At 41.3% G+C, this 26,529-nt stretch overlaps 1 protein-coding gene across 4 annotated transcripts in view; it reads right to left on the reverse strand.

Annotated features, from left to right (window-relative positions):
* Positions 1-2,349: 2,349 nt before the first annotated feature.
* The window catches only part of lpp (LIM domain containing preferred translocation partner in lipoma), a 98,576-nt gene continuing 74,396 nt past the window's right edge, over positions 2,350-26,529 (reverse strand). For all 4 annotated transcript variants that reach the window (XM_088314074.1, XM_088314076.1, XM_088314075.1 and 1 more), the window contains 4 exons: positions 20,857-21,026; positions 5,087-5,265; positions 4,760-4,880; positions 2,350-4,271 (listed from right to left, as the gene is read on the reverse strand). In XM_088314074.1, the coding sequence (XP_088170200.1) occupies positions 4,143-4,271; positions 4,760-4,880; positions 5,087-5,265; positions 20,857-21,026 (599 nt within the window). In that variant the 3' untranslated portion in view covers positions 2,350-4,142. The remainder of the gene's footprint in view (positions 4,272-4,759; positions 4,881-5,086; positions 5,266-20,856; positions 21,027-26,529) is intronic.

Genomic DNA, 26,529 nt, shown 5'->3' on the forward strand with positions numbered 1-26,529 from the left:
CCTCTGTGTGGCCTGTTGCGCTCTCTCATCGAGTGCGAACCTCGTAGCGCTTGAGTAGTGCTAGCGGAGCGAGGGGCGTCTGCTTGTTATTCATGGCGGGAGCGTCGTGAGGATCCGGGATAAGTCCTCCGACTTTAGCGACTTACGGGCGCGAGCGCTACGGAAAGGTAACGCGGTTCTCATGATTTAAGGAGCTCTTTTGAGGCGGCACCTTGCGACCTCGAGGCTAAGAAAAGAAAAAGAAAAACTCACTTTCACTTTTCAACCTTTTCATTCTTGCACGGAACTGTTAAGAAAGACAAAGAACTTACCGGAACGAGTGCAACGAAACACTAGTTTCCTTGACAGCTCCTCACAGAGCTTCGGCTTGACTAAAATAATGGCTCAGCATTTACGAAGCGTTGTAATAGTTTTAATAGTTAACGCAGTGGCTAATATAGATGAAGAACATTTGCGAATTGAAATTAAAATAGAAAAGCGACGACTGATGCTAATACAAATGGCAAGGCAGCGGTTCACATAGCGGCTAATATTCTGCGAGTTACCTGTAAAAGTTTGTGTGCGTTACGCAGCAGCGGACGAACCTTTGGCTGTTTGTAAATTGCAGTTGCTTGTTTACGCTCAAACTCAGCTTGCAGAAAACGCAAGTGATGTCATACACGCTGCCATCGCGACATCTTTGATTCCGGCGCCCTCATACCGGTCAAAGGAAATTTCAATCTTGCTCCTCTCTCTCATCTCTTAACAGCTTCAAACAACATGTGCATCAAAAGGGAACAAAAATGTGCACCTCGCGAATGTGAAGTGCTATGGCAGGGCTCCAGACTCCCCCGAAAATGGCGGCAGTTTGCTCCTAAAATTCGAGACAGTGCGAGTACATTTTTCATCTACTCGTGACTGTGCGTGAGTTAATTTGCTAATTTAAAAAAATGATTATTCTTGAATATTTTTTGGTGGTGACAGACTTCTGCTCCACACTTCAACCCGTTAATCAGTAATATAATGAAAATCATTGGAGTTAATATTTCCTTTGCAAGTCAGTTTAAAGTTTGTGCCCCTATATTTTCTATATTAAGCCCTAAAATTCCAGGTTGGTCGCCGCTGTGCTCCTAGTTAAAAAAAAAAAAATTAAAAAAAAAGTCAGTCTGAAGTCCTGAGCTTTGGTGTATTTTGATTGGAGAGGAACATTTTATCAGGTTATTTATGATTATATTATTTTAAGTTTTGTGTGTACAGTTCATGTACATCAAAGTTAAGGTGTCTCTTATTTGCGTGATGCAGCAGCCTATCCCAGCCAACTCCAGGCGAAAGACGGACTACACCCAGCTCGGTCTGCGTTGTAAAACTCTCAATTGCCTGACCTGGATAAACAAAGGCTAAATAAGAAATAAAAGCACGTGCTACTGAAAAGCTCTGATGAAAAAGCTAACGTACAGATGAAAAGCGAAGAAGCTAACATACAAAGTTCTAACCCATTTGCACCACCCTTTGACCCACTTGTGACCCCCTGTGCCCTCTTTCATCCACCTTTCACCCCCCCAGCATCCCCACACGGCTTCCTTCAGAATATTTTAGCGTACCAAAAGACATTTAAACAGGAAATGGCGCCGAGAGAGTGGAGTCACGGCGGGATATTTATGCAGAGGACTGTATGGAGGGAAGGAGGGGGGTATGTGCACAGAGTTGGCCGGGGGGCGCATCACTCATCAATTTGTTTGTAAACAACAGATTTATGCGCACTAAAGCGAGCGGAGAGCCGCCGGCGATTTAAGCGCCGCACGCGAACGCATGAACAACGAGCTCAGCGCTTTTTGGCCTGCAGCCCGTCAAGCCAAGGAACAGGGAGAAAAAAAAAAGTTAAAGAAAAGATGACCAGGAAATCTCCAGTCATGCTAGCACAGCAAGAGCGACTAAAACACGTACAGAAACAGGGAATGACTCAATATTACCTAATACAAGTGGAAGAAAAATCTAAAAAGTTAACCAAAGCAAAGTTAAGACAAGCTAATATCCTAACTATGACCAACAGTGAAAAGGGTAACAAAGGAAAAGCTAACTTGCTAATGAAGACGTTTTAAGGCAAGTATGTTCCAAGAAAAGCTAACACCCTGAAAGGAGATAAGCTCAAATGCTAACTCGGCCCTAATTGGAAAACCAAAACCCCAAGCTTAGGTAGCGTATTAACAAAGATGAAGCTGGTAAGGATAGCACACTTAATTAAAAAAAAAAAAAAAACTCAAAAGAAAAGCGAACATGCTACGTTGCTAACTATAATGATATTTGGATTAGCTAACCCGCTCATAGCAGGCAAGCTAACATGCTAACAACCAACAGCAACAACAGAGTGGATGCGGTTGCATTTTTTTATTATTACAGAAGAGAAAAAAAAACAAAATCAAACATACAGTATGCTTGTCAGGCGGCCATCTTGATTGTTTACTTTGGTCACAAAGGGGCAAAGGCACTTTTATTTTTAACAAGAAGACAGCAAGCTAACAACACAATTGTATAAAAAAAACATGTTAAATTTAAAAAAAATATTCGCTTTACATCGTTTATGTGCTAACCATTTAGCGCTAGCGTCATATGTTTGGACTAGATTAGCATTAAATGGCAGGAAATGACAAGAATTTGTGAGCGTGTCATACACTTGGAAATAAAAAAAAAATATATATATATTCCCCACAAACTAGAATTCTCTCTGAGTTAGCTGTTTTTTTTTTTGCTAATTAGGCTAGGCTAAATTTAGCATCTATTACGATCTAAGAAATTGTCCACTACAAGTCTCTGGTATGTCTTGCTGAGCACAAGGCGAGAAACAATAAGAATGGACCAGAGTGCTGTACACTTGGTAGTCAAACTACAAAAGTACAACGCTCCCTTAGTTTGCTGTATTTGTGCTTATCTCAACCAACTGCAGCTTGACAAATTCTCATTACATTCTGCTAGCTTGTCTTATGCTTGAAACGTCTGCAGCTAGTTGCTAAATTGCCTGGTTTAGCATAATGGTGATAAGAATCTGCTTGCGTGTCGTACACCTGGGAATCAAACTTAGAACACTCCCAGTAAACTATCTTCATGCTAAGATAGGCTACATGTAGCTTCTGTCATGATCTAAGCATAAATCATCCACTCTATTAGCCTTGCTTAGTATACAGGAAAGGCGGGAACTGAAAAGTTGGGCAAAATACTGACGCAGTTGGTAGCGTTAGGTGGTGGCGTACCGACGTGTTAGATAGAAAGATAGCAATGAGGATGCTCTGCTCTGTACACGTAAAAAAAAAAAAAAAAAATCCTTTACCCATAAAATTCCTGATAAAGTGTCTATGCGACTCACGTTAAGTAGCGAAATTTCCAATAACACCTAAACAAAGAGAAAGTTGCATATTGTTCTGCATAGGAGGAATAGGAGTTCATGAAGAGGCACCAAGGCTTCAACATGAGGTCCTGTTAGCGGAATGTTAGCATGATTTTGATCGGTAAACATAATGAAAAATAAAATGGTGGAATGGTCACAAATGGCGAAAATGTTGCTGTCTATTGGATGTTTAGCCTAGTTTAGCATAAATGTGGCATGTTTGAGCGCACAGTCATTATAACTGCAGCTTTGAAAATGTTCCCAAGGTAGGCCACGTCGATCATTAGTCTAGCTCATCATGAAATGCGGCAAATGCTAAGAATCTGCTGGCTAAGTTCAGATTTCATCACAAACTTTGGTTGTTGTCGTACACTGAGGAATCAAACACTTTAGCTATCTCACGGTTAGCTGTTTATATACTCCGAGTAATGATCGCGTTGATCACAAAGCAGGCAATAAATGCTAAAAATCTGCAAGCAGGTCAAAATTGATTTTATTTCCTTGTTAACTGCCTTTATGTAAATTTGTAATATGAGTTTCTTGTCATTTACTGTTTGTTCCCAGCTACTCACTGATTAGTCTTATCTTAATGAGTCAAACTTATTTACAAGTTAGCCATCTTTATGCTAAGCTAGGCTAACCGTATTATACCGTGACGCGAGTCGTACAACAATGTAGTTAGTATATATGTTTAAGTGCGTGAAGAAAAGCGTATGTGCTAGCGAGTTGAGGACAGAAGAAGTGCTAAGCGAGCGAAAATAGCAGGAAAAGATTGGTTGCCCGTTCAGAGGTCAGTGGTGGCCTTGGCGGAAAGTGCCTGGATGCGTCCCGTGTTACAGTTCTTGCACAGGACGTGTCCATCCAGAGGGTAACAGCCCTGGTTGTCACCCTCAGACAGCAGAGAGCCGCAGTCCTGTAGCCAAAACATACACACTGTTAGCATGCTAATACATGTTAGCTTTTATCTAAAACTGGCTTATCAGAAAAAAAAACAAAAAAAAAACACAATCTTTTTCATGTGGAAAAAAAAAAAGTAGAACGTGTTGGGAACTACAGTTTGCCTAGCTTAGCACTAATTCTAGCTTTTATGCTAAGCTAGGCTAAATGTTCCATCAAACAACTTGTTTCTAACCTTCATTTGGGCTAACTTTCTAATTTGCCTTTTGAAGAAGAAAATGTCAGCAGCTAGTAACCGGTTAGCCTTGTTCAGTTAGCAAGAGCAGTCCAATTAGAATTGATGCTAGGGTATGCTAATTGTAGCTTCTAACACGGGCCAAAGTTTTATAATTTGACTTTCTAATGCCAAAAAGATAACTGTTGTGAGGTAGTGTAGCGTGGCGCGAGTATTTTCTCGATGTAGTGAGGTGAGATGAGTGCGTATGATGAAGTACTCGTACGTACCTCACAGCGGTAACAGTGGACATGAAAGTCTCTGTCCAGAGCCACAATGCGAACCGTCTCCTCCTGACCGGGAGCGGGCATGATTGGTTCAGAACACACGCAGCAGCGGGGCGCAAACTTCCTGCTCAGCCACAACAAACAAGACAAACAGCATCAGCATCATACAGCTACGATTAAAATGAACAACATGTGACTGCTTGTATTCATCCGTTTCCTCTTCTTACTACTACTACTTTTTGAACTTATTGTTCTCCAGCCACTAATATTATAACCATAGTTTTATTGGTTGCTATAACAAGTGGTACGAGTTTAGTGGGGCGTCCTCACTTGTGGAAGTCGTGTATGCAGTGGATGTGGTTGGAGGCGTCGACGGTGAAGGGCACGCCGTCCAGACTGCGCTTACAGACCACGCAGGTGAAGCAGTGGGGGTGGTAGGCTTTTCCCGTGGCCCTCAAGATGCGCTCCATGATGGGCTTGCTGCACATGCTGCACGTCTCCAGCGTGTTCTGCAAACACACGCGTGGACACGTCAGAAACTCGGGCTTGGCTTTTGTTTTGACATTTTGCGTGGAAAAAAAAATAAATAAAAAAGTTAGCGATGAGCTTCGAACACACCGAGGACTCGCTCTTAAGTCAGTAATCATCGCCTCCATGGTGGCAAATAAGCTACACTTCTGCCAAGTATCGTCATGAAGGGATGACGAGTAGGAAGTAACAGAAGACGGAAAAGCCATGCTAATCGCTAAGCTAACATAAGCCTGAATCAAGTGCTTGGTCGGGAAAAAAAAAAAATGCTCCTTAGAATTAGTAAGTAAAACACATCCAATGAAGTCAGTCATTTGTAAAACTGCTCCTATTTACTTTGAGCCTTGAGACTGGTAAAGTTCTTTTTACGCTGGTGTGTCATCACATTGCTCGGCAATGCTGCTGATGCTCTCAGTGCGAGAGTGGTGGTAAATATTTCCAATTTGTGATGACTGCAGGCTTTCTCCCGCCAGCACGTTTGGGCAGGCGGCCCGCGGTGGAGGCAGTGGCGGGTGTAGGGCGGGGGGGGAATTGAAGTTTACTTCTGTCGCATGTCCTGCTTTTGGTTATGACCTCACCGTGAATTGACCGTGGCTATTTGTGGGGGTTTGGGGAACCCCTCCCAACATACTTTTTTTTTTAAAAATGTTATTTGAAATAATTTACTCTCAATTGTTTAAAGGCTAAATATAGCCCAAACTATGATTTAAAATTTTTTAAATGCATCTGAAATTCAAAAGAATAGAGTATCAGGGTTAAGATAGACAAAGTGCGCTTTTCAGCTAATTTACTTTGCTAATGTGCAAATTACGAGAAATATTGAGATGCAAGCCATCGCTCTGCCCAATTTTTTTGTTTTTGATCATGTCTCCTGCGCAATGATGAGTTACGAACTCCCACTGCTGGATGGACGGGAACAAATTTGACAACGTCAAGTGGTAGTTTGGCAGACAGCAAAGACGTCTTTAAAAATGAGACTTCAAGCTGTTTATTGCCACTCCCAGTTCAAGTTTACTCATATTAATATTAGGTATGTTATTTTGTGGATTTATGGATTATACTGCCCTCTAATGGCCAAAGTGCACACACCAGAAGGAATAGCACAATGTCTATTGAAATGTCGATAAAACAAGCAATCATGCTCAAAGAATTGAATTCTTTACCTCCTGTTGAATTATTTTTACTGTTTCTTCTCATCATTTTTTAAAAGTAAAAAAATTCTTCAAATTAATGCATTACATGAAAACCAAAAGAATGACAACGGTGCTTTTTTGGATGTACAAATGCCAACATTCATCATTTCAATTCAATGTGGAAAGATGATACAGGTACCACAGCCTTTGCTTTTTCCTGGATCTGTTCTCCGCCGTGGCCCTTTTGCGCGCTCGGCCGGGCTAAAGCGCACACGCTTCAGCGGGCTCCAAATTCCGCCATCCCCCATCCCGCCGCTTCAGTGTTTCCAAACACGATAGAGGGTGTGTGGCCAACACGGTGCAGAGTCACGCGCCGCCGGGCCCCGAGCGCCGGGGCGAGGCAAACCACGCGGAGTGGTCGTCGGCGTGTGCGTTGACATTCTGCGTCTGCGTGCTAATGAGTGTGTGTGTGTGTGTGTGTGTGGTGCCCAGGCTAGCGTGTCAGGTCATATGGTGTCACACCTCCGCTCTGGGCTCACTGACACTTTGAGGACACGATATTTGTTTTAACTTGAGTGTATTGAAGATAAGAATCCAATCACAACACCGTACAACAAAAGACAAATTCAATTAATTTGTCAAACCTTTATTAGATATACTTAAAAAAAAAATCCTCTACAAAGAATGACTACAATTACTGCTGAAGAGTTCTGACAACTCATTCGGCTCATGTACAGGTATATCTGTACGTTTGTCTTATACTGCCCCAGGTGGCAAATGCGCATGCGCCAGAAAGGAGGAGCACGATGGCCACTGAATTGAAGCAAAAAAAAAATAAAAAATTATTCCTCACCTTCTAATGATGTCATGACCGTATCATTTTATAAAGTACAATATTAGAGTGCAATTTTTCCTCATTATCTCCCACGCGGAAAAAATTTGTGTATTTCAGTGTGTTACCAAGCTTTAAATTTTCCACTTGCCAATCGAATGAATACCTGGCGGCCGGATGTTATTTTTAGCGCGGAATTGGGCTGTGCGGTCACGCCATCTCGGGGCCCAGCAATCTGCGAGATGCCAGACTTTCATGTTTTGGACTGGCGGCGTTGTGGCCGCGTGGCTTGCGCGCACTCCTGGAGAGGCTCGAGGAGTTCATGAAAAGCGAGACGCTCGTAGAAATCAACACGACTCCCGGGGCGGCGTTTGTGTGTAAACAATGTCCATGCCGCAGTCTCGCCGCCTGCTCGCTGGAAATGGATAAAAAAGCTTTTTAATGAGCTGGATGCCGCGAGTCCGCCAGCTTTATTTACCTCGCAGGCACCAAATCACATCGGGGGGGGGGGTGGGGGGATAAAATACCTCTGCAACGTTGGAACGGTACTTGATACGCATCCTTCCCTGCCTCTTGGCTCACTTCCTGTGGGAATACCTTACCCTTATTTAGCTTAACTGGAGCATGTGATTTCACTTCCTGCGGCCTGGCGTAATGAATACAGTACCCGTAAGACCCCCCCCCCCTCTTAAAATAAATAAATAAAAATTGGTGATGCTAACACCCTGACCTCCTGTCACCCGATCTCACTGTGTTACTTTTAACAGACCGAGCAGTATTGACGGAGTTTTTTTTTTTTTTGCATCATGGAACTGTTTATAAACAAATTAGGCACTCATATTTTTTTATGCTTTGTCGTCATCTGCCAAAGCAGTTTTGATGGAATGTAAAAAAAAAAAAAGCCTATATGGAAATCCTATTTTTAATTTTTTGTTTATTTTATCGATTTATTTAACACTGCCGAAGAATAATTATTAATTTTTAAAATGGTTTTATTTTTAACCATTTTCTTTCAACATAGAGGCACTTCACCGACATTTACCAATCCCCCCCAAATAAATCCAGAAAATATTTTTATTTTAATTCTGAAATGCTTTTTTCTTACTCACTTTCAGGTCTTACGGGGACATTAAAATGAACCAAAAAATAAAATTACTGCTCAGTCGATTTTTTTTTACTTATATTTTGACGTAATTTCTTTTCTTCTATTTAAGTACTGCCATCACAACTACTATTGCCACTCAAAATAGTTTAAAACATTTAGATTTTTACTTAAATAAAACATTTCATTTCAACATATGCCGCATACTAAGTTAGGTATACACACATTTGAATATTCGCACATTTTCCCCCAATTTTTGTTCATATTTTTCGCCAAAAGTCAGCTTTCCAAAATCACTTTCTTTTTCAATTTTTGTTTTGATTGCCTGTCTTCCAAATGAAGTGATTTTTGTTTTTCAAAACTTTCCTTTTAAAATGTTGGCACGGTCACCATTTCTTTTTCTGGTACTCGCCTTTGAAAATAAAACCATTTTCAAAATAAAACTCCCAAGATATTTTACCTTTGATGTCGTCAATCCACTCACATCAGGGTCCACTTTTGAGCCCGCGAGCCCTCTTTTGCCAACCCATTGCTTTGCCGCGTAGGCCTGAGATGGCCTCTGTTGCGAGTCCTGAGATGCCCTCAGCCACTAGAGGGAACCATACATGCACAGCTGCGGTGGCGCCGATGTATTGAAGCATACTGACTGACTGTACGCGCCTCCTCTCTCACATGCGTGTTTGCCCACAAGGCGAAACAAACGTCTCGGCAGTAAAGTGAATGTAGGTCACACACGCAGACGCACACTTTAAGTCAATTGTATGGAGACCCCTCCCCTCACCCAACTCCCCCCCACTCTCTTCTACTTCCTGCGAAGCCCGTAATGTCCGCTGAGACTGGGCCCGGACGCTAAACGACGTCTGACAGCTTTTGGCGGACGCGAGGAGCCCTGTTGGCAAAACAAAGCGTGTAGTGGGGAGTTAAAACGGCACAAGCATGTGTCCTGGTGACACTCAGGCCCGGCGAGGCCACGCACGCTTCGAGTCAACTTGGAACCGTTTCAATTTTAAGGGGGTGGGGCGGGGGGGGAATAGGGGGTGTTTTAGGTGCTTCTGTTTTGGTTAGCGACGGACCTTGTAGTGTCCTTTCATCAGCACCGTTAGTTTAATTCATGAATAATTTAAATAATATATGCAGAGAAAATGTATATATTTTTTAAACTAAAAATTATTTAGCTTTTTTCTTTTCCTTTTTCAAATATGTATCATATAATATAATTTCTGGATTTATATGTAATAACAGCATGAAATGGAATGAAAATACCATTAACGCGTTACTTTTATGTGCTAGCATTAAGCTACGTGGATTTTGCAAAGGCAAAGCTATGTGGTTGTTTATAATAAACAATGTTTAGTTTTAGAGTAAACTTAACTTGCATCTTGAAGCCTTTTTTGAAGCATTGTTCACTATCTGCCAAACTTCTGTTGAATGTGAAGTGAGTTGAGGTGACTGCCACCTAACAGCACTCGCATCTATTTTTTGCTCTTATTTCAAACCCAACCCTATACTTATAGATCAATCAAGCCTCACTTAAGGCCCGGTAGGACAAAAAAAATCCTGGAGCCATCTCTGGCCAAGCAACAGCTACTATCTTAAAAGAAATAAAAAAAAAAAAACTGTGAAGAGGGCCCAACAGAGGCCAATGCTGATTCAATTATTTAGCAGAATAATGCTCAGATAAACGGTTAATCGGCCGATTAATAAAAAAAAAAAAAAAAGAGTAAGGAAAGGAAAATTACTGAAATAATTTGACCGCATTACAATTCTTTGTACCTTATTTATTTCTTAGTATTTGGCAACATTTATTTCGACGATTTTATTTTTTGGGGGTTATGTTTGAATGTAATTATCTTCGTCTTACGTTGTAATGTGTTAGTAATTAACAAAAAAATAAATAAAATAAGGGGGAAAAAAAAAACCCCAGACAATATTTGTCACTTTTGAAAGAGCGAATATAAGGTAATTAAATTGGCTGACCGATTAATCGGTCGGGTCCTAATGATGATGAAATTACAACGATAACAACAAAGCGATTTTATAAAGCCTTTTCTCGACACTCCAAGGCAAGCAAGGGGTGAAAAAAGGCCTGCATTAGGGCTGTTTCAAGGTCACTAAGCTCATTTCTGTCTTGCTTCATGTTGTACTTCCTAACTCCATTAGAAGGCGACTAAAAATAAATGTAGTCGGACATAATGACGGCGTCTTAATGAGGCTGTCTAATATTGTTACCAAAATAAAACTAATTCAATGTTGTTCCGTGCGAGACGATGCTGCACCCGCCCGCCAAATGTTTGGAATTATTGCTCGACTCCTCCGTGATTCATACATCCCGACATTCAAGCTCGCTCTCTTTTTCTTTTTTTCCCCTTCTCCTCTCACTGCCGCTGTGATGTTAAAACCGCTGGCGATTGCATAACGCGTTAAAACTTGCATCACCAATTTCCTGCAGTAAAATACTCGCATTAAAAACACGAGAAGAAGAACCCCGCGTTTGCTTTTTGACACACTTGTAATGTGGGGGTTAGAAAAAAAAAAAAAAAAAAAGAAGATCTGTGGACTTGCTGAAATGATTGACAGGTGAAAGGCTCAGATGAGGAGTGCCTGGAAATGTCATTCATTCTCATAAAAAAATGTATATATTTTGAGCTTAAGCAATCATAATTCTGCGATTCATACCTATTGACATTTTACTTTAATTAAAAATGTTCTCACTTTAAAAATTAGTTTTGAAATGAAAATGACAATTTTAATGAAAATATTTCATTTTCAGGCATTCTTTATCTAATTATTTAAAAATACAAAGAAAGCTACCTACTTCTCCGACTAATTCATTCTAATCTAAATTAACAAAAAAATAAATGGTAGCTTCTGGTGAAATTTTACTATTAAACTTCTTCACATCTTCAAACTTTTACTTTTATTTCACCGCTTGTCTGATTGACACGCGTCATCGTCCAAACAGAGTGCCTAAAATCTGATCGAAGCAACCCCTGCTACATAAATGTGCTTATCCTCCGTGATTTAAACATCCCGACATCTGCATCAGACTTTCGCCCCCCGCCCCCTTCGCCGTGATGTGAAAACCGCTCTCGATTGCATCACCGATTTCCCGCATATAATAACACAGCGGTGTTCCAAACCGGGGGAATAACTTCATCTCTCCTCTTTTGACACACATTTTACACCTAGCATTTTTTTTTTCTTTCCCCGTCCTGTTTTCCGCGAGGCCGATCGGGGCTGACGGGAGGCAGGCTGCGCTTTGCACGCGATTTATGACCTGGCAGGATGAACTCGCCGCCGCTAAATTTACTGCCGAGCTGATTCAGTGCCGCGTCTGCTCGGTGCCTGGCTTTACTGCTGTGGGACCAGCGAATGAGCGAGCGACCGGAGGAAAGACGGGACAAAATGCCGAATGGATGAGTCACCTCGGCGAAAAAAAAAAAATATAAAAATACACAAAAAAAAAATGGAGGGGGTAAGGTGACTTAATGAAGCTTGACAAACGAGCCTCTTGTGCCGTTTATGAGGAGGAAGTTTGAGGAGATGAAATGAAGAAGAGGGGTAGATGATGACTCACAAAGACGAGGGATGCTAGCGAGAGGAAATAAAGAAACGGGGTTTGACGAAAATAACATCAAAGGTGTCTCGAAGATGGCGGCGATGGATCGGACATGCTAAATTTTGCGTTATTAGCTCCTTTCGTCCTGCGAGAGACGAGAAAGATTGAATAACTGCCACTTTCATACATGGCATGATAAGTAAAGAGTTGAGTAATTAGCTTCTACAGCTCCGAATGGTTTTGAAGCGTGGGAAATTGAAGACGATCACTATTCCCGTCTTGTTGATACCACTTGTCACCGTCTGTATGTATATTGTACCGTCGGAGATAATGATACGATATACACCGATATTTTGTCCTGCTTCTGGCCCCAAAGTGTTCCTATTAGAGTCCATTGTTTGGACAAGAGTCGCGGAAGCTCCCTCATGTTTTTTGTCTAAGCATATTTCCTTGCCTGGGGGAAGCAAGCGGGAAAGAAAATATCGGCGACCCACTGCTGACCCGCCGCAATGTCACTCCGACTCATGACATTGGCTAACTACCGCCGGGCTCTTTGTCACTTTCTCTCGGCAACCGCGGCAGGAGACGTTGCCTAAAGTCCAGAGGGGTCACTTTCTGCTGCACGGTGGGAAATAAGGCGGAGAGGCAGTGCCGGACCGGAGCGGGATGGCGGCACTCCTGCCACCTTTTGTTCTGCGCAGGGAGGCCTGATGTGTGGCCCGTCATGTTGAAGGGAAGTCCGACACGGCGACACGGGGTTCACTTTCAGCTGCCGAGCGGGATTTAAGGCGGAGAGGCAGTACCGGGCCACGTTTTCTTAGCCGGAGTGAGATCGCTGCACCCCTGACACCTTTTATTCAACACAAGAAGGTCTGATGTCTGGCCCGTCATGTTAAACCAAACTCCGTGTGGTTCGGACAGGTTTGTCCAAATTTGTCAGTGCGGTAGTCCAAAGTGGCAAGCTTTGGAAAAGCGGGGGGAAAAAAAAGAAAGTTTTAAAAAACGACCCAGTTTCCCGAATATGACGAGTGACACATCAGACCTGGATCAGACTTCTCTGTGCAGAACAAAAGGTGGCAGCGGTGAAAGTGTTGCCGCCATCTCACTCTGGCTCGTACAACGTGGCCCAGAACTGCCTCACACGCCTCATACAGCTGGTCATATCCAACTAAACTCTGTAGTTTGTGGACACTTGGGTCCAGGGACAGGATCGCATTGGGCCAGAGCTTCCCCAAACTCTCCCTTTTCCTACGTTTTCCTGACCTTACAGGGCAAAGTGCCACAGTCAGGACAAAAGTGGAACCAAATGGTGATTCTGGCCCGGAGCAGGATGGTGGAACCGCTTCCAACACCGCCACTTTAGCCAACCACGCCAAACAAGTGTTGACAGAAGTTCTGCAGTGAGGAAGAGCCAAGTGCCGAAGTCAGGAAAAAGTAGACCGGTCCTGTGCACTTTGACTTGAGATTTAAGACTTTTTTCACGCTGCACTTTGTTTTCTTGGTTGTCATTGTGGGGCAGGGCACAGGGATGATGATTGCCCATATTTGGACATGGTTGCTTAGTGGCCTACGAGGAAGTAGCATGGATGCTTGTCCTGCTGGTTTGAATTAATGTGGTGTCGATCTCCTTCCATCCCTGTGTCATTTTTCGTATGACCCAAAGCTCGGGACACTTGAACACCAAATTTAGGTCAGTCCTCCAAAACTTCTTACAGGATTTAAAAGAGTGCTGGACTGGAGTGGGATGAGAACTCCACTTCTGCCTGATCCCAGCCTCTGCGTGGCCCATCACGTTGAGTGAAATTGACACTGAGATCATTTACGGTTGCTAGGTAACCTTTCAAATGTGTCCTACTGACACCGTGACGCCGTGCCGTTAAAATAAACTCAACTCTGCATAATCGAGTCGAGGTGGTCAAAACTTGTCCGGTAAACCGAGTGAGTAAAAAGTATCAGCATTGAGGTAGTGCCAAGTGCCAAGGTCAAGAAAAGCAAGAAAAGAAAAAAAAAGGGTGGGAGGCACTGGCCTGGTGCCATCTCGTTCTTGGACCTTCCAGTCGTGCGTACCGGCATGCAAATGGACTTCGGGGGCAGCTCACACCTACACTCAAAAGGCCAGACCAGGTCAACTGAGTGGAAACTTCGACTGAGCACACATCCGGGATGAACATTCCATCAAGGAGTGTCACAAACATTCAGAGTGAGAACGTCACAAACAATCCGTCGGGAAAATACGTTTCGAGGCCGAGAGTGAGCTCCCCCATTAGGAGGATCACTCTCTTTCGGTATGACGTCCTCACGCCTACGCACACCTCAAGTCAAAAGGTGGCGAACACGCCATCGTAGCAATTTGTTTGGGTGGCTCAGAGGTGCGGCGCCAAAAGGATGCCTGGGGCAGGCGTCAAAAATTGTCAGGTTGGGATACTGTCCAGATAATCGCGTGACACGCGAGCGTACCTCGACAGAAAGAGCTCAGGCAAAATATGACTTGACTGGACAGCACTGCTTGGTTTTTGTCACCGGTGATTGCTATTCCACAGCATCACAACTGTTAGCATGTTAGCATTTTAGCTACCAAAAATGGACCTGACCTGAATGTTAAATCGTTACCACTCTCCATTCAGGTTCCATGAGTACTCCTAATTTTTTTCCACATTTTCCACTGTTCATTGCTTTTGTCATAAATTTGTTGAATTGTCTCTTCATCGTCCAATATTGCGGGATATGTTTGCGAGCGTGGAAGGAGAAAAAAATAAATAAAATAATCGGCTATTGGCAGCGATCTTTGCATGTTCCGGAACAATCCTAACTTCTCGGAATGGCAGAATATGAGGATCATAGCAGCGTCTGGATGTCAGTGATGTGACTTTAATTTGCGCTGACTTTTTCCCACCCACACACCTGTCACAACTCCCCGTGACGGATATGCGGGTCGTCACATGCAGACGTGGCCGTGCGTTCAGGGTCCCCCCCACAACACACTTCTCACATAAAGCGATGTGCTGAGTCATCAAATATTCATATCGAGAATGTGTGTGTCATAATTGACTTGTGTATTTTCACACGTAATTAAGTCTGTGTTAATTCCTCAAAGGAGCCCAACAATTAGACAGCATCGGCATGAATGGGATTCCAAATGGCAGCGTGTTGGCACGCTTGCCAAAGACAATTAGTGTGTTTAGGTGGCTAACAGCGCTACATGCTAATGATCTCCTCATGACAGCCGTTGATGAGATTCTTGCGATATTTTTGACAATATCAGAATTCATGCGATTGGGTGAAAATTGGAAAGATAATTGCGATCTTTAAAACTTCTAAACACAGTTTTACTATAGAAATTATATATTTTTTCCTTTATTTTTTTCTTTGCATAATTATTTTGTATATATTTGTTATTTTAAATACATATTTTTATACTTTATTGTGATATTTTCTTCATATCTACTAATATATTTTATTTGAAATCCTTTTTACTCTTTTATATATCGCTTTGTATACCATTAGATTTCTTACATTTATTTTTAAGCTTTTTAACTTCTTTGTATAAACCTTTTGTATTCATATCTTTTTTTTTTTTTCACTATTTCAGCCAAACATTTTCTTTTTTGCCATCCATAGTATCGTTACATATTTGTTAGTTACTTTTAAAGTTACTTATTATAAAGTATTTTTATTTTGTGTACCCAACCCTACCCCCACCACCACCGTGAATATAAAAGAGCTCCAACATGGCTTGATAGAAAAGTTGACTGTGCTGTTTCTTGGTAGTAACAACGACAGGACACCACTTGTGTGTGTATTTAAAGGGGGTTAAAAGCAGGAACGGATACTAGACCGCAATATTATTAAAAATATATATTTTTTTAATTTTAGATGGCTAAAAGTGCGACGGCACGGGATAAAAGGTCTCACCGTTGAATAATGGCAGCATCAAGTTTAAACGGTGTTAATCTGCGGGATTGGGGCTAATGCGGATTGCGCCTCCATTTGAGGAGCGCAACACGAGCTCACAAGGCCTTTAAGCAGCTCAATGTGTTGTCACTAGTTGATTAAGTGCACTACAACAAGATGACAGGATTATCATTACACAAACACACACTACTGCACGGTGTGTGTGCGTGTGCGCGCACAAGGTCATTTATCACAAATACACTCCATAATATCCGCATACAGCGAGTTTTAATTACATCGTTTTCTTGCATACGCTGTACAAAAATATAGACGGAACATTTTAGCTCCCATTTTTCATGAGCTCAAGTCTCTTTCAATGTGCACAAAAGACATTTTTTCTCGGATATTGTTCTCTCTCTCTCTCTCTCTCTCCTTCTCCCTCTACTCATTGAAATTTGATCATCTTCAGAATTGTTCAGTATTTTCAGGAATAAAACTTTGTATTTTTATTTTCATATATTTCACTTTTATGTCAGGGCAGTGACGATATGTAACTCATGGACTGGTGTGTGCATTGGAGCACTCTCTCAAATAAGAAGCACACCAAAAGCAAGAATCCCCAAACTGTAGTGTGAGTGCTCTCCAGGGGTGTGCTGGATTTAAAAATATAATGGCACTCAGCTATTGTAATCACACATCCATAAGTGATATGACATTTTTTTTTCTGTGGAACTTAACTCCATTCAATGAAAGTGGTAGGCGATTGCAACGTATTCGTTCATCTGGATTGGCTGGTGCATCCCAGCACTTATGAGGCTGAAAATTAGGATGAGAGCAGGATTCCAAAACTGCAGTGTGAGCATCACTCTCCAGGGGGTGCGCCAGATTTTAAGGGTAATGGCAGTCTGAATCGTAATTATGGATTTTAATCCGAAAGTGGATTTCCTCTTCAAAAAGTTTCAATTAAAAAAAAAAAAAAAAAACATGATTTTTACAGTATATTTTTGTTTTAATACTATTTTTTTTCATTTCTTTTATATATTTTTTTTATTTCACAAGTGGTTTGTTGAGCATTGCAATTTTAGAATTTAGAAAAAACAGTTAAAAACAACAATATTTTCCTGCATTTTACATTTAAAAAGTAATATAAATAGTTTTTTTTCATTATTATGTAAACATTTTGTAGTGGATATTAATTTTTCCCATTTTTTTTTATATTTGTAATGCACACATTTTTTTTTTTATCATTTATACTGTTAAGTTCATACCATTTTTTTTGCTTTATTTACATGCTGATAATTGGCCAGAAAAATAAAAGTATTAAGACTTCATCAACACATTTAACAAATGCTTTCAATCATACACATAATAACCGTTCTTGAAATTTCTTCACGCATATTGTGGGAAAGGAATCATAAAAATAAATAAATATTCTGCCTTCATTCTGTGAAAAGGAGCGTATAAATAGAAAATGAAGTGTCATTTGGTTGTAGAATGAAAAGACGATGAAGGTTATGAAATCCTACTTCAAAATTGTATGACGATGACTTCAGTCGCTGTTAATCTAATGGCTGTTTTCCGAATCATTTCCTCAATTTCTCACTCCTTAATCATTTTGTGGACCATATAGTCCACCTTATGCAATGAATACAAAAGTCTACACACCCCTGGTCAAATGTCATACTAAAAAAAATTTAAAAAAATTGACCAAGATTAAATAGTGATTGTTTCATTCTGAACACAGACACATTCTAATTAGAGGGTGTGCACACTTTTGCAACCACATTTTTTTCTGTATTTTTATGTACCCTCTTCGAGGTTATAGGTCACTAATATCTTTTGTAAACGACAGTCTATGGATAGTGAACCACATAAAAAATGCCTTTACGGTGATTCGGGAAACTATCTGGTGACATTTGTAGTAGTAAGAGAGGACGATGAGAAAGCAGCACGAAGGCGGGCCTTTGTCAGTCAACCACGTTTGACTGACAGGTCAAGGCCGAGCGGAGGCAGCGATACGGCCGCCGTCATTTCTTTGCAATAAGCTCGCTTTTGTAGCGCGCCAGATAATCGTCGTAATTACATTCCGGCCGCTCGTTGTCCGTCACCTCCGGTATGCTCGGAAATATCACGGCAAAAAGAGGCGGAGGACAGATTAGGTCTGATTTTCTTTTAATAGTATCTTTATCTGGACAGAAAGCGTCTTTCAGTGTGACCTTGTTGCACGTTGAGCACGTTGACAGTAAGACGTGATGTTTTTTGCAGACCAGAAAACTTGAGTGACGGTCTGGCAGGCTTCTCTTTTTGTGCATCCAACACGAGTACACCAGATTCAAAACCTCTCTGGCAAGATTTTTTTTTTTTTTTAGACAGAGAAAATAAATGTTTGTTTCCATTTATAGACTTTATATTATATATTTGCTTATTTGTTTTTCTTCTATAATTTTTTTTAAAATAATTTATTTCTCAATTTTGGTTTTGTGAGTGATTTTACAAAGACATTTTTTTTTTTAATAAAAAGAGATATCCGGTTTGGTTCTGCTGGAGAAACAGATTTGTGTTTGATATTTTTTTTTGTATTTATATTTTGTAAAAATCTTAATTTTTAAATGTATTTTCTTTTCTTTATGTTTGTAAATATTTTTTTTGTTTTATTACAGTTTCATCAACATGTGTTCCATGCTTTGGATTTCTACATTTTAATGATATTTAAGGAACTTGTATTTTTTTTATATTTATTTATTTTATAGTTGGACGCTGTGTGAAAGGCAGTCAGAAGAAACAGAATCAGGGGTGCAAATTCGTCCCAGGGCTGAAGAGGCTTGGAGCGCGCTAGTCGGTATATTCCTCGACTGACTGACTGAGTCTGAGGCAAACTTTCGCTCTTTGCTCCTCACAGGGGAGCGACACTTCTGGAGCCGCCGCCGCCGCCGTCGCCGTCGTCGTAATCGCACGGGAGACGCCCGCGGGATGGGAATAAAAGGAGGAGGAACGACTTCCATTAAGGAATTCCGATTTTCCGCGCTGTGCTTCTTGATCCAGCGCCAGAAGAACATTTATGCTGATGAAATGCATAAATAAAGTTGCTCAATTATCCCGCTTGGAGAAGTTCCAGAAGAGACGGGCACAATCGCGGTGAGTGCCTCGCAAACGGGAAGATTTAAGAGACGCGGCCGGGTGCCACCTCTCCTGCTTTCGCACACGTCGTACACCTTCAGCGGCCGCCACTTTCTCGGCCACGCCCATTTCAATGAAAATCACGTCGGGATATACGAACCACATAAAAGGATCAACTTATCAGTTCTGCATTTTTTAGGAGTCCAGTCACTTTATTTTGAGTATCGAGTTTGATCTTATACCTCGGCAATTCATTACGAATCAAATTTAAGCTTCAACATTCCACGTGTCTAACTTCCACCCGAAACCATTCACTGACTTTATACCTCAAGCTCTAACCCTAAAACAAATTGAAGTATAACAACAAATTTAATGTTGAGGCCTTGCCGGTGGTCTGCATTCAACTGAACACTTTGAACTAAAAGTAACTGACGACTTCTTCCAGTAATTAGTGGCGCGTCACATCGCTGCTTATGAATCGCATCAGTGTTGACGCAGAAGATGGCACAATCCAAATCAAACATTTCCACCCCGGAAGCGATCTAAAGAATTCAAACTTTTCTTTCTTCTTCTCCTTATCTACTCGGCAAAGCTAATTAAAAAAAAAACATTCCGACATGCTTTTGACATTTATTAAATACACAAAGAGCTGCCGAACGCCGGCTTATCGGCGCATCGCCGTCATCGACTTGCAGATAACATCAGCTCCATCAAAACATGAACAAGAAAAAGGAAATCAAGTCAAAGAGAGGAGCGGAGATCATTATTTAGTCGAGTCTTTGCAACTTTTGTCTCGTTTTCCATGGAGAAAGACGCTTGCGGTACATGTAGACATTGTTTCAAAATAGTCAACACTAACTAAATCGTGATAAAAGAGAATTTAAAGAAAGTTTTCTCAAGTGTATTTATAAAACCAGATGGTATGTTATGAATGTGTTGCTTTAAGGGGCGTGGCGTCAGGAGCTGGAATTGTTTTGATTGGCTACATTGTTCGATATATTTTCCATGTAAATAGTTTTATATTTTGGTGGGAAAATATTTGATCAAAATAGGTCATTTACTCCAAAAAGAAAAACTTAAATTTTCGAGGATAAGATTTTTTGAAATAAGTTGAATATTTAAGAATAACAGTATTACATGGAGAAAAATGTTTTTAAAAGACATTTTAGAGAGAGAAAGTTGTCTATTTTAGAGAAAATGCTGATGTTTTCTAATGCGTGTGATATATTTTGAGAAAAAGGAAAAGAAAAGTTTTATATGATCAAGAAAATAATGTATGTATCTTTAGGGATTTTTATACATTTAAAGGTGGAATATTTGTGGAAAAAAGTGATCTTGCAAGAAAAAAACGTTCATATTACAGCAAATTTAAAAATTCATACGCCCTATTGTGATATTAAAAAAAAAAGCGTCAAATCACAAAAATTCTCAATACCTTCAGGCGTGTGCTAGAAATCAAAGAAAATGCCAGGAAAAGCCCACTAGAACAGCTGCGGTTGATTTGGGGGTTCATCAGAAGCACTTTAAATGGTGGCAGGTGTTTGCTGACTCCCATTTAACATAAGTTTGAATCTGATTGGTTGATAGTCAACAATTTTAAAAGGGTGTGCACACTTCTGCAACCACAAGTTCACAGTTCATTTTTACTCCAGCCCAGGATAATGATTATTTATTTATTTTTTTTTTTTTTAAATATAGTCCTACAATTATATGACACATTGATGTTGGGAAACTTTTTAAAGTCAAACATTATGAAATGTTACTTTTGGTGGTCCGCTGTGAGATGTTTCTAATCAGTCTGTGGCTTGGCTCAATAGAAGGTCAGGAAACTTTCATCAAGGGCCACGAACGTCTTAATGACGAGCCTCAGTCTGGCTATTAAAAGCCCACGGGTTCAAATGCGACACACTTTGAAGGAAAAGCAGCAACGGCACTCACCACGTAGCAGGGCTCACAGTAAGCCTTCTTGTCGACGGCATAGAAAGGTTTGCCGCGCAGCTTGCCGCTGCAGGTCATGCACACGAAGCAGTCCACGTGGAAGACCTGGTCCATGGCCGTGCAGCCGGTGCCCTCGCCCACCACGTTCTCCCCGCAGCTGGCGCAGCGCCCTGGGGGGGAGAAGAGAAGAGGGAGGGTGAGGGATGCCTTCAAGGTCACACGCTGATCAGCAGTAAATATCACACTCGAACAATGCAAAGTCGAACCGTTAGACTTTGTAAAAAAAAAAAAAAAAAAAAAAAAAAAAAAAAAAAAAAAAAGATTGAGGAAAAAAACATTCAGAAAAAAACAATTTTAAAAAAGTTGATGAAAACGGTTTAATAGGAGAAAAAAAACATTTTGAAAAGTGTATAAATAGTTGCGTATTTTATATTTTTTATATTATTTTAAAAATATTTTAGTTATATTTTCATGCAAAAAAACATTGTAAGGATAAGTCCAAATCTTACAACAAAACCCCCATAAACAAGTTAGATACTGTATTGTCAGAAGCTTAGAAGAAAAAGTTTTAAAAAATATTTTTTCCAAAAGTTTTATATTTGTCATTTATTTCCAAGAAAAAAAGTTTTCTAGAAAAAAAATGACAGAAATTTTCAAGAAAATAATTTAATTTTTGAGAAAAAGTATTTTTTTTTTTGCAAAAATTAAGTATTATATTCTAGTAATATAGACATTATTATTACCACCAAAAAAAAAATTGGTATGCTGGTCTATCTTGTCTTGACACTTCTAATCGGGTCACTGACTTGAAAATGCGCACAAACAGGAGGACATACAGCCACTATTTCGAAGACGACCACTTCACTTGACTTCCGTTCGCGTCTCGGAAGCAAGTCGACTTCCCGCGTGTGCGTGACTTAAACGTAATCCCACAAAGAGAAGCAACAAAAAGAAGAGAATAAAGTGTCGTGCGATAAAAAAAAAACTTTTTAAAGGGGTCATGAGCTACGAGCTATGAGATATGATTGCCAACGAAACAGCCCGATTGCGCACTGGTGTGGCATTTGGATATCTTTAATTGCGTCGGCGATATCTTTAATTGGCTTTAAGATGTCCTCCACTCAATGCCACTTATCTACACGCCCAATTAATGCCACTGTCAATTTCATTAGCGCTATCTTACAATAATAGCCTTGAAAGAGATATCAGAGAATGGGTTATTTTTTGACACATCTGACGGGCGATGCCATCTCCGACGGCACATTTCATTAAATTCCGTTTCCTCTTCATTTTGGTTGCGATTTGGCGGATGATTGGCAGCCCGCGAGCACGTTCGCGTTTCTACTTCTATCTGATGTTTGATTGTATTGACATTTGAGAGGTAGCAAGGCGACCCTTGTGGCGGTTGCGCGTTCTCATCTCAATCAAGTCATTGATCGGATTACCAAAGTGAGCCAATAGCAAAGTTTATTTGAACGTGACACAGGGAAATATAAAGGTGGGATTTATACAACACGCTTATGCATTTTTGCTTCCAAGTAAATTGCGTGAATAACATTCATTAATAAAATAAAAAAAAAAATCATAAATAAAAAAACAATTTAATTATATTATAATTTATATTAATATTTTTTATTTACATTATTATCATATATATTATAATTATAATTATGACATCATGCAGGGGTCTTAAAAAGAAACAATTTTTTTTCAGATTGATGTGATCCAAAGAGCCTAATTGACAAAAAAAAAAAAATAAATAAAAAAAACTTGAACTTTCAAATTGATTGTCATGTTTTTGTGCCTTATCGTCCATTGATTCCCACAATCATGAGCTCCCTCTGCGCCTCAATTACGCCACCGATACCGATTGTGCGGAACGGGAGGAACATTAAACAAAGGAGGGAAGGCTCGTCTCAGGGGAACACGTGGGCGTCGGCGGAATCACGAGAGGGGTAATCACTTCACACAGAGCGCGCGTGCGTGTGTGTGTGTGTGTGTGTGCGCACGCATGTTTAGACGGAGGCCGTTAGCGCCTGGGGGATCACAGGCCATCTCCGGTGAGCTGATGGGAATGCCAAACGTGTCCCACGGGGCCACTTTTAGACAGCGAGCAGAAAACCTCGCGGGATTCCTCATGCTGCCCCCCCCCCTATTTTTTCTTATTGCTCAAAAGGAAAAAAAAAAAAAACGGAAGTTAATGTATCACAGGTGACAAAATGATTCTACTTCATTACACAGAGAGAATCTGGATTTTTTTTCGACTGAAAACATTTTTTTTTCTTTTTTAGGGGGGATAAAGTGACATTTTTCTTGCTTCCAAGTGCAACAATTATTTTTTTCTTTTTTTTCAGTTTTCTCATAATTGAAAAAAAAAAAACAATTGACCTCACGATATTTTATGCTCATTGGTGACGCTTTTTTTTGCTGGCGATAAAATTCGCAACTTTCTTAAAAATGATGAAAATCTGATTTTTTTCCCCCTCAAGAATGACAAAAATTTTTAAATGTTCAAACCTGACAAAATATGACTTTTTTTCCTCTTAAAAAAATCTGATTTCTTATTTTTTCTTCTCACTAGTGGCTTAATTTGGGATTCACAAATGAAAAATAAATCTTTTTCTATACATATTTGGTGACAAAATTAAGATGTTGCGAGTGACCAAATTATTTTTCTTGCAACTTTTTGTGAGTCACTAAATGTTTTTTTCAACTCAATATCAATCCAATTATTTTTATTCATGATTCACAAAATTAATTTCTTTTTATTTGTAACACATTTCCATATTTTCTGCTCAAAAGTGTTCAAAAACAAAATTCTCTTCAAAAGTGAACAATTCCATGTTTTTTTTTTGTGGCAAGCGTGTAACTTTTCTGCAGCTCCGTATGATCACGAAACAAATGGCTTTTGCGTGAAGTGATGTTCCACATCAATAATTCGCAACCACGAGCCCAGACATGATCGTTGTCGCTGAATAATACAACGGCGTGCGCCATAATTATTTACCCCGACGGACGGACGGCGACCAACCCCAACACTTTCCAACCATCGGTGGCGGGCCCATCAAGGAATCATGAAAGATGGCCCGGGCTGTCCCCGGCGTCCCGCGCAAAAGAATGGAAGCCTTAACGTCTCCACTTCAAATGTTTCCTGTACAAGCAATGCAAGTGTGACGGGGAGGGCGGGAGCTTCATTTACACTTGACTCGCTCTCTTTGCTTTCATTCTTGCCGCCTCAGAAGTGTCTCTTCTGTGCCAAAGTCAAAAAAGAAGAAGAAGAGAAAACCTTTTTTTCTTTTTTTTTTTTGGTGCACGTTCCCCGCGAGCCGCATGGCAATGCTTAGACAATTTAATTGGATAAAAGACAAAGATTAAAGAGACCCTGACTCTTGGCCATTAATAATTGATTTCTAATGTATCGGCAGTGACAGGGCGATGGCGTTGTTTGGGGACGGGTGTGGAGGGCTGTTGAGTGGCAGGAAAGTCTTCTTTTGTATTTTTTTTTTTTTTTGGGGGGGTGGGTGTGTGTGTTTTTTTTCACACACAGAAGCAAAAAAATCTCACACGCACGCACACAAACACACACGGTGATATCAAGGCGGTGAGGGAGCGCACACTCGCGCCTCAATTTGATCTTACATCCTCGCAAATCAAAGACGCGGCATGTAAAGGGAAAAAAAAAAAAGGCGAGAGTGTTCGCACGCATGCAACTTTTTCTTGTGGGAGAGGAAAAACTTTATTTCCCACCACTTATGTGAAAATAAAGAACGCCGTTCGCGCTGGTGCAACCGTTGCGAGCAAAGCGCCCATATAACCCCCCCCCCCCCCTCCTCCTCCCAGAGGCCACACAAATGACGTCTGCAGCCAAACAAATTGAAAAGAGGCAGCTGAATATTACCAACTAGCCAACGAACTCGCCAATCAACCAAAATCAACACCCACCAAAACAAATAACTATGCAACTAACCCAACTAAAACAGCTACTAAACTAATGACCGAAGCAACCACCTCCTTAAAGACACGTCATCAAATTGAGCATCTCTTTCCATTCATCACTCGGGGTCCACCATTCAAACAAGTCATGACATTCACGGCGGCACCAGTGCAACGCAGCTTTAGTTTCCCGTTTGGCGTCCACGCTGGTTCACGTCGTTGCCCCAAAGCGGCGTGGCCCGTGACAGCCCGTCACGGCCGCCTCTCCGCGCTCTCCGTAACCCTGCCTTTAATCTCATTCCCAGTGTCAGCAAACAGCAGCCCAACCCCGTGCCACTCGACATTAGCACTCGTCCCATCGGGGGCTCGCGGTCGGGCGGTGAGTGTAGTTTACATGTTTGAGGAGCAGGTCGGCGTGGAGTCAAGGCAGGGAACAGGTGACTTTATGTGTGTGTGTGTGTGTGTTTGGGGAGGTTAGCGACTGTTTTTTCCCTGTGTGTGCTTGCGTGTGTGAGCATGCAGATGTCTGCACACTCCCGAGGTCAAACACTCGCTCACAAATGAAATCTAGCAACAACGTGAGCGCCCGGCAGCCTGGCATGCGCTCGCACGCCAGCTGATCTTGCAAGCCTGACTGGAGCTGTCTCAACGAGGCAGGAGCGCCGGCGAGCGCCCCGGCCCGAGGGGGGAGACGATGCGGGGGGGGGGGTCACCTCGCATGAACCGCTGCCAGAGAGAGAGAGTGGGGAGAGAGAGCGAGGAAGAAGCGCAGGCTTCGGTCGCCAAGAAAAGGGAAGAGAAGAGAAGACAAGAAGCGCTGGCACACGGCGGCGCGGAAACTAGAAAGCAGAGCGGATGCTGCCGAGTACATCGTCAGGACCAGGGAGATGCAAAGTGGGCGGGGACATTTTTGTCCCAGAGCAAAACAAACAGAAATCAATTAAAAAAATAAAATAAAAAAAAAAAAGTTATGATTTTTAAACTTGTATTTGTTATGACGCATTGATATTGACGGCAAAACAAATTAAGTGATTGGCACCATGACTAACGAACAAGCGAACTAACAATCTCAGTAAATTAAGTACTAACCAACAAAAAAAAAAAAAAAAAAAAACATACGCCAAGCCAGCCAAGCATTTAGCAAACCAACCGATAAACTCACCAACCAACCAGCAGGCCACTTAACTAACCAAGTAACAATTCGATTCAACGACACATTGCTTGCCTGCCAACTTCCAGGTTGGAGCGGCACACTGATGCGGCCACATGTGCGCTTTCATGTGGTCTCTGTGCAATCACACGTGCACATGCGAGCACACGCACGCACAAAAACACGGCATGCTAATCCAGTGTAGGTGGTAGGACACTGATGCCGGGCTTAAGAGGAGAGCTGCCATGTCACCAGACTGATGGCCCCCGATGCCCCCGGCTGCTGGGTGACCTCCTTCCAGCCGCATCATAATAATGCATGCACACACACTTGCATATAATACACACACACGCGCTCGCGAACGCACAGCTTGACAAAGAGGCAATGCTGTGATTGAGGAAATCCTTAAATAGGAGTAAAAAGAGGAAACAACTAAAGGGCCTGTAAGCAGATTAAAGGCGGGGGGAAGATTTGGAAGCAAAAAGCTAAAAATGATCCCATGGAGAGGCCCAAAAAAAAAAAAAAAAAAAAGCATGAACGTGAAGCAACTTGTGATTTATCTCTGTGGTGATGTGTCTACATCTGCATTT

This window comes from Idiotropiscis lumnitzeri, chromosome 13 (assembly GCF_059441095.1).
Source record: "Idiotropiscis lumnitzeri isolate Australia: NSW breed Sydney's pygmy pipehorse chromosome 13, RoL_Ilum_1.0, whole genome shotgun sequence".
NCBI classification, from domain to species: Eukaryota; Metazoa; Chordata; class Actinopteri; order Syngnathiformes; family Syngnathidae; genus Idiotropiscis; species Idiotropiscis lumnitzeri.